General features: G+C 39.0%; 1 protein-coding gene across 1 annotated transcript; it reads left to right on the forward strand.

Moving 5' to 3' along the window:
- Positions 1–2,586: 2,586 nt before the first annotated feature.
- On the forward strand, positions 2,587–5,307 carry LOC125253121. Its single transcript, XM_048166946.1, has 3 exons — positions 2,587–2,743; positions 2,851–3,042; positions 4,285–5,307. Exons 1-3 carry the CDS (start codon positions 2,605–2,607, stop codon positions 4,662–4,664), a joined length of 711 nt encoding a protein of 236 aa, XP_048022903.1. The 5' UTR covers positions 2,587–2,604; the 3' UTR covers positions 4,665–5,307.
- The last annotated feature ends 4,315 nt before the right edge of the window (positions 5,308–9,622 follow it).

A 9,622-nucleotide genomic window follows, 5' to 3' on the forward strand; every position in this document is an offset into this window, starting at 1 on the left:
GGCTTTGTTAACCACAGACCTTATTTCAGGCGATTTAGCAAAAACCCATTCAAAAACCCATAGACTTTACAGGCGATTGGAACCGGAAGTCCTAAAATGCTAACTCGCTTTCCGGGTTTTGCCTACAAAAATGCGTCATCCCTGAGGCACTCTATTAAGTTTTCGTGTACTATATTCAAAGTCATCTGAAGCCATTCCATAGCTTCTGAATTATATAGTCGCCTAGATTATTTATTTATTTATGGGTCAGTTTATGATTAAATATTTTTTTTTCATTTGCTATTTTTCTCTATAATGGAGTATGTTTAGTGCATTCTGGATTGTGTTTAACAAATCAAAGAGTGACCATTAGTTCCACAAATACAGATGTATAGATACAGGCCCCCACTAATTATTCTAGAAATAAATTAATTCAACAAAGGCAAACCTCTTTTGCTACATATTTTTTACAGTTGAAATGTATACTCTACATGTTTGACTAATTATGAATGATCATTTAGTCTACTATATGTTGTGTATGTGACTAATGTGCCCCAAAAGCCATGGAGCTTCCTTAGGGGAAAAAAGCTTTAGGGTCTTCCACATGTATATTCAATGACTGAAACCATTGACATAGACCTGTGTATTTTTGACAGTAATGAAAAACCTTAGTCCAAGCCTAATAGTAGGGCAACAGAGAGTCCATTCACAGTTGGGTTGGTCTAAATGAATTTAATTTTGACATTAAATGTGCCTTTAGGCTATTTCTGTATGTGTTTGTTGTGGTTATATTTGTATGACAACTGGTTTGCACTTAAAATGTGCTAAATTAAAATATCATAATGTATTAAAATATTGTAATAAACCCTGTGTGTGTGTGTGTGTGTGTGTGTGTGTGGTACATTTCAGAATGACAAAGCCAAAATTCAAACGTTTCCCCTTCTTGCCAGGTTGAGAACCAGGCGATTAGGAAGTGCTGCATCGCCTGCTATGCAAGCCTCAGCAAAAATAAAAAGATTGAGGCCCTCAAAGACCGCCTGAATAATGAGTGGGGGCAGGGGGTCTGGAAAAACCCGGAATGCATCAAGAGTGGCTTTCTTCTGCCCAAGTTGCAGTAAGTAAAAATACTCATGCTTCCATGAATTGGATTGTAGTCAATATGAAACTCAAAACACATTACATTTAACATAAATACTATCCTATGATCAAACTATCGACATTATCATTAGAACAATCTGGCGTGAATCAACCCATATTTCTGTTGCTTGAGATTCACAGAGTGCTGTCAGTAGGAATAGGAAGAAAAAACATCGACATAGACCGAATTTGCAAAGTGGGAGCTGACCAGAACTGAAACTGCCACAGAAAACTGAAACTTTCCTTGCCCTCATTACTTAGTGTTAGCTGCCATTTTGCTATTCGGTTCTTGTTGTATCAAATTTTCTCATTTCTATACCTAATGACAACACTCACTGATTTCGAGGAACAGGGATATGGGTTGATTTATGCTGGACTTTTCCTTTTGGTTGGTCAAAGATTCTGTCATCTTGTGACTGAATGTACAGTTTTATAAATTTTTCCTATAAAATTTTCCTTTCACTGACACGCTATGCATGCATCCCACAGACCTTGACTTATCCTAAAGCTGGCACACATACCATAAACAGGACCACATTTGGATGGATGTGAACTTTGTCCAAAATTACTCATGTTCTCTCAATTTGCTTATAACAGATACATTTAACATAGTCTATCCTATGCAACTGATGAGCTTTCTAATAGTGATGACCCAAAGTTTCTTTGTAGCAGCATTCGTAAGAAAAGAGAAAGAGAATGGCATCAATGTTGACAAAATAATATCCAGTTTGTAATTACATTTCTATTCCCACTCACAATATGGTAAAATGGTAAATGGACTGCATTTATATAGTGTTTTTCACCCCTCTGAGCACTCAAAACACTTTACAATGTATGCCTTGCATTCACCCACACACTCATACACCGGTGGCTGCCATGCAAGGTGCCAACCTGCACAGTAGGAGCAGTTTTGGGTTCAGTATCTTGCTCAAGGACACTTCGATGGGGACAGGCAAAGCTGGACTTGAACCTGCAACCCTCTAGTTGCCGAACGGCACCAATAGAGAGAAGCCCCTTTAGCAGCTATGGTGCACAACAAGGGAATCTGACTGTCAATTCTGATTAGGGCCACCTCCAAATCTTGTTCTAAATCAGATATGGCTCTGTTTATTTTGCAATGCAACCTTCATTTTAACAGTCATGTCAGAGCTCATTGTCAGCATGTTGATGGTTCATCAGCTTACAACCAGTCTGTTTCACTCTATAATCTACACGTTTTTTTCTATGACGGAAGTGGGTCAGCTTATGAATGTCATCAGATCCCATTAACACTTGTGAAACGCTCCTCTCAGTGTTTAGAAACTCAGATCAGTAAAGCATTACCAGTCATTGCCTGACACTATGTGAATATTGATTTCATACAAATGTGATGTCACCTGGACAAAAAGTGATGTTGATGTGAATTGTGTAAACTTGATATTAATGCATTGTGAATTTTCTAAGTACTTTTGTTCATTTCAGGTGCAGAAACTGGCTGCCTTGGGCTATATGCCCATTTTATTTATAGGCAAAAAAAGAAAAAATTCATGGATCGCCAATATAAGTGCTGGAATGGCACTGACTGAGGACACAAGACCTTTTGTTGATGCCATGAAAAAGGCATATGAGTATATACTTAAAAAGCAAGGTTAGGGTTATGCAGAACTCATTTCTTTTTAAATTATATATAAAAAATACATATTTCTTTAATGTATACAGATTAAAATTCATGTTAACTTGTTACCTTCTTAACAGGTCCCCAGATGTCTCAGCCCCAGCCCCAGCCTGACCAGCATATCCAACAGCATATCCCCACAACAGAGCCCCAGCCCCCAGAGTCTCTGGTCCACCATCAGCCGCAGATACAGCTCCAGGTCCTGACCCAGCCACAGCCCCAGCAATTTCAGCCACGGACTGCCAATTCAAACCCCAATAAAAGAAAAAAGGGTAAAGTAACTTTTTGGTAGCACTTTATTTTACAGTTTGTGTACTTTCCTGGTACATATATAGTAATTATGTTGTACATACAGGTAAAAGAGTGGTAACACGAGGTACTTACCTGACATGTGTGTACATGGAAACTAATAAGAAACACTGCTGTACTTTCCAACGGTACATACATGGTAACTACTTTGTACATATAGACAAGTGTAGGAAAATAACAGGCGCTTACTTATAGTGTCCGTATATGATAACTAACAGACACATTACTGTACTTACTAATGGTATGTACATTGTAAATATGTAGTACTTACAGACAAGTGCGGGTAATAAAAGGCATTTATGTATGGTAACTAAGACACATTACTGTACTTACTAGTGGTATATACACAATTACTATGTAGTACTTACAGACAATTGTGGGTAATAACAGGACAGGACTGTAAAATAATGTACATAAACATTACATAGGAATTATGGCCCTCTGGCTTGTCAATCACTGCCATGACGATCCTTGTGAGAGACGCACGGCTGCGCTCTCCAGTAACTTTCCACACTCCACAGGCGCCGCATGCAATGTTTTTGTCAGGAGAAAGGAGTAACAACTGCAGATTATGAGTTACCTGCAGTGAGTCCGACATAATGAATCCACTAATTGTGTGCGCGGCTTTAAGTCGCGCCCACACTTAATGATTGTAAGGCCGATTATGAATGTAAATTGATACTTATGACTGATCACGCTCAAACGCATCCAGTCAGAGCCAGTTGCGTTCAGTCTGCGATTACAGTCGGTGTTCAAATTCCATGTGAAAGTATATAAATCTGCTTCAGGAGCAGGAAACAATCGCTGTATGTTGATCACAGTCAGAATGTTTAAGCTGGTCGTTAAATGTATGCCCGGCTTAATAACACAGCGAATGCCGGTGGTAAACAAACACTCGTGAACGAGTTTTGGGAGGCGTTCACTTGAAATGAGCTGTGAAGGAGGGGGATTGTTCTTCCGCATGCGCTCATTTCAAAAACTCAGTCGATGAAAACATCCCCTGTACCACCTTTAAATCAAAGAAAAGTAAGACTGATTAGCCCTAACTAACTGCTAGTTGGTCTAACTAGATCTTAATTCAGTCTTAACATAGAGGCTAAGTTTATGTAACTGGCCACATTATCTGTGTCTTGTCACTGTCATTCTGTCTCACATGTGTAAACATACCTGGCAATAAAGCTCTTTCTCATTCTGATTGTTTGCAGAAAAGCGCACACAAGGGAGGAAACTCTTTGCTGGCCTCCGGAGAAGGAAGTGGAAGTCTAAGAAAGATTCCATCCAAACCCAGGAAGAAACCCAAGTGTGTGCTTTTGTGCCTGAGGATCCATCGCAGGAGCTTCCACACACATCCAGAGTGGATCCGACAGGCACAGATCCGTCTGAGCCAACGGTTCATGTCTATGTCAGCCTGATGCTTCTGGGTTTAGTTTTCATTTTTCCTCGTCTTCTGCTGGTTCCTCACCTGATCTGCACAGGTGTATTTCGTCACAAGCAGATGCTGCTGGAGTTCATTCTCATGCTGTATATTAACATGTTGTTGTGCATTTTTCAGGATCCTTTGAATCTCTTTATGATGTGGGATTGAAACTGAAGTCGAGACGTGGTGTCTTTTATCATGTAGGATTTCGAAACTCTGATTTCAAACGAGTATGTTGCCCTTTCTGTATACCAATGTTATAATCGTTAACGAAAACGAACGGAAAAACGAAAACTAGGTGGGAAAAAACATTGTCGTTAACTGAAATAGAATAAAAACGAGGCATTACAAAAAAACGATAACTAACTAAAACTGTAATGTGTGTTTGGAAAAACTAACTAAAATAAAATAAAATTATAGATTAAATGTCCTTAGTTTTCGTCTTTATCAATGTCTTTCATAGAGCAAATAACGTTTAGCTGCATTTCCTTTCCCTGCGTCTCTCACATACGCACACACACATACTTGTTTTTGCTACATTGCGGGGACTCATGAGTAGGAGGTTACATGTGGGGACAGCAATTTCTAAATACAATAAAGCCATAATTTTAAGTCAGAGGTGTCAGGAGGAATTTTTTATTCAAAAAAATCATATTTATTATCAAAAAAATCTTAAGTTTAAAAAGCTTCGTTTTTGTCAGGTTTTTCTATTCTGGTGGGGACGTCGCTATTGTGTCTTACCACAAACCACCATCGGGTGTCACTACTATGAATTATCTATAGATGATCTATTTTATAAGAATTATAAGACATTATAAGATTAACAACAAAGTTTAAGTTTGGACAATCATTAAAGAGTTGTTTAAAAGGGATAAATTCAGTCTGTATTTATATTTTACTGAATAGACCATTTCTGGGGATGTAAACAGTGAAAACGAGCCTTACCTCACTTCCTGTTTAACACATCTAATTTTCTTCAGTTTTGAGAATCTGAAAAGGTCCAAATAACAACTAAGACAAGTTATGTTGTATGACAAGTAAGAAATGTTCATGGAGCATTGACACCAATGGGTATCATGGTCTAAATAATAGTGATCTGTGCATACTGGAATCCACTCTGAATTAAAACACCACATGCCTGCCATTCATACTGCTATATATTTCTATAAATATTAGGCTTGTAACAGTACACAAAACTCAGGAGTAGAGGAATAGATCAAATGCATCACTTCTTTTATTCAATATACAATACTACTGGCACAATATGCAACTGGCTGCATATAAATAAAAATGTGCAATTTCAGCTTGAGCAATTGTTCACATTAACACTGTCTTTGTGAATCAACACAAAACTGACTTCTTAATTCTCTTAAACACTTATTTAACTTTGTCAGTGTGTTAACTTGAAAGCTCTATTAACGTACTGAAATTTGTATTGTAAGCAAACACATTTTGAACGTTGCCTTCAACAAACAGGAAAAAACATCTAGGTAAAGGCCCTTCCACCTTTGCTTTTACATTTTTTGCTTTAAGAAACCAACATGAACTTGTTGCCTTTAAAAACATAGTGGCAAAGACATCTAGATAAAGGCCCTTTCACCTTTTGCGTTACATTTTTCGCTTTAAGGAATCAATATGATTCTTAACATAAAATTTCACCCCTTCCCAACTTCTCCCTTGAAGTGCTGCTGGGGAGCTTTTCAATCACCTAAAAAACAAATTATAAGGGATTTTGTAAATGTTTATCCGATTCTTTTATCTCTAGTTGCACTGCAGTCTATAGCAGTTTTGTTGATACTTTAATTAGACCCATTCACATTTCAGTCATACCCCAACACCCCCCACAGTGTTTCCTTCTTGACAAATTGTGTCACATAACGTAGGGTCCTATGACTTCCGCGATGCAGAAAACGCATGCAGAATCGCAGAATCCAGTCAAAAAAAATTATTTACTGTAAAATGCGGAATTCGCCAAATTTTGGATGGACAGGCCCTGATGGTGTTACACCGGCCTGTATGAAAACCTGCGCTGACCAGCTGGCCCCCATCTTCACACAGATCTTCAACAGATCTTCAACAGATCTCTGGAGTTGTGCAAAGTGCCTTCCTGCTTCAAACACTCCACCATCATCCCCGTCCCAAAGAAACCCAAGATAACAGGACTTAACGACTACAGACCTGTGGCTCTAACATCTGTCATCATGAAGTCGTTTGAAAAACTGGTTCTGGCTTATCTGAAGGACATCACTGGACCCTTACTGGACCCCCTGCAGTTTGCTTACCGAGCAAACAGGTCCGTGGATGATGCAATCAACATGGGATTGCACTTCATCCTGCAACATCTGGACAAAACAGGGACTTATGTGAGGACCCTGTTTGTGGACTTTAGTTCGGCTTTCAACACCATCATCCCAACAGCCCTCCAGACCAAACTGACCCAGCTCTCTGTTCCTAGCTCTATCTGTCAGTGGATCACCAGCAGCTAGTGAGACTGAGGAAATTCATGTCCAACAGCTGCTCCACCAACACTGGTGCCCCTCAGGGATGTGTCCTCTCCCCACTGCTCTTCTCACTGTACACCAACTACTGCACCTCTAAACACCCCTCTGTCAAGCTCCTGAAGTTTGCGGACGACACCACAGTCATCGGCCTCATGTGGGACGGTAACGAGTCTGCTTACAGACTGGAGGTTGAACAGCTGGCTGTGTGGTGCAGTCTTAACAACCTGGAGCTCAACACGCTCAAGACAGTGGAGATGATCATGGACAGCACTGTGACTGCAGTGGAGTCATTCAGGTTCCTGGGCACCACCATCTCTCAGGACTTGAAGTGGGACAATCACACTGACTCCATTGTTAAAAAGTCCCAAGAAAGGTTGTACTTCCTTCGCCAGCTGAGGTAGTTTAACCTGCCACAGGAGCTGCTGAAACAGTTCTACTCAGCCGTCATTGAGTCTGTCCTGTGCACTTCATTAACTGTCTGGTTTGGTTCAGCTACAAAATCAGACATCAGAAGACTACAGAGAACGGTTCGGACTGCTGAAAGGATTATTGGTGCTCCCCTGCCCACCATTCAAGAACTGTATACATCCAGAGTGAGGAAAAGGGCTCAGAAAATCACTCTGGATCCCTCACATCCAAGTTACCCCATCTTTGAGCTTTTGCCATCTGGCCGGCATCACTAAACAAATTCCTTGTATGCGCAAGCATACTTGACAATAAAGCTCTTTCTGATTCTGTTTAAATCAAAATGCGATATGGACTAGTGTCTGTGAATATTAAGCTGCAAAAATACCATGTTGTATTGGACAGAACTGTCTAGGAAGAAACCGCTAAAATAAAAACTTTGTCCATTTTGGAACTGTCATGCTTCTGTAACAAAGCTCCATCAATACAGATCACTGAAAAATACACACTTTCTATATGGTCATGTCAAACTTCTCCAAATTTCACCTCCACATGAAAAGCAAGGGAATTCTGTTGTCATCAAAATGTTTTTTTTTTTTTTTTTTTTTTTTTGTGCAGATTCCTATTGAAATGATGGAACTTTCACAAAAAAATGGAAAGTGTGACCTATTTCACAAGACACTGAAAAACAGCTTACTCTTTGTTGTGTGTGGTCCCTCCAAGTCCTTGTCATTCAACTGCAGTTTTTTTATCATTCTTGCCTGTTATAAACAAATGAGCACAACTGAGAAGACTTTCAATATATGCCATATTCAGTAAAAGCATAGAATACTGACTAAATGATTACCAGTAATTGTGTCACATGTATTTAACAAAGATTAACAGGTGAAACAACAACAAAAAAGATCTTTTCACTTCCTTCTCTTTTCAGGATATAAAAATATAATATAGCATGTATAGGATATAAAAATAATAAAAGGCATGCAAATCATAAAAGCACTGCATGGAATGCACTCTTTTTACAAGTACAACAATATTAGAAGTTTTCTTAATCCCTTTTCATTTAAACTGTATTACCTTTTGGAGGTTGTTGATTTTTGTCTTGTCCAACTCCAGCAGTGGACTTCTTTGATTTGTCTGGATGCATAAATGATTATTCAATAACAACTCTTAAATATCAGCAAGCACACTCATTTTTTTTCTTCCAGTAATATTTAGCCTTTTCTAGCTTTCCCATCGTTCCCTTTCAGACTGTTGTGAATTAAATTATATTAGTAATAGTGAGAGTGTTCTCCAATAATGTCAGCAGTAACAGTTTAAACTATCTTTATAGTCCTGTTCACTTTCAGAATATGTTGCCCATAATGCTTTGCAAGACTGAGAGCATGCTGGGAGGAGAATAGTGAATGACGCACGCGTGTGCACTTCACAAGTGAATTCCTTCTTGTATAACACTGCACAAAACTACAATAAACAGCTCTTTTGTTTTTAATTCAAGTGGTCACTGGTCATTATTGCCTGCTAAGCAAAGAAGACAGACTACATACCTGCTGAATTTGAAGATGAATCTAAAGCATCATTTTCAGTCATTTCTTTCTCGTTCTCAGAGTCTGATCCATCACTGTCCATCAGTACTCTCTCTAGAAAACACAGACACCCCACAAACTAAATAATTAGGAAGCAAACTAAATATTTTTTAAACAGCTACATTCAATAAATGTCTATGACCAACAGTGGTGTTCCTGCTGATTGTAACATGGTATTTGAGATTTTTCAATCAGCTTTATTTTTTCATTGGCATCTGCCAAAGAAATAATAATAAAAAAAAAACTATGGAAGAAAATGTGTAAATGAGTTTACTTGGTTATTTAATCAGGCTTGTTTTACCTTGTGGATCAATCTGGATCTCATCGAGATTCCTTCCTTTGAATTCAGATAGCTGTCCTCGTTCCATGGCCATAAGTATTTTACTTATCTTGGCCAGCTGTAATGTACCTTCAGGTAGCCGATAGTACTGTCGATGGACCCTGATGTCGTGCCCTAGGAAGTCAGCAAGATCATCCATTTCATTGTCCTTTAAGTTAAGGACCTTGGACATGGTGGCCATGTGCTTCCTCAGTCTCGTGGAGGATAACGCCGCTGGGTGTTCTGCTCCACAGCTTCGAGCGATCTGACGAATAACATCTGATCCTCTGAAGTGACTGAGTGCTTGTGGTCTTC

This window comes from Megalobrama amblycephala, linkage group LG1 (assembly GCF_018812025.1).
Source record: "Megalobrama amblycephala isolate DHTTF-2021 linkage group LG1, ASM1881202v1, whole genome shotgun sequence".
Classification (NCBI taxonomy): Eukaryota; Metazoa; Chordata; class Actinopteri; order Cypriniformes; family Xenocyprididae; genus Megalobrama; species Megalobrama amblycephala.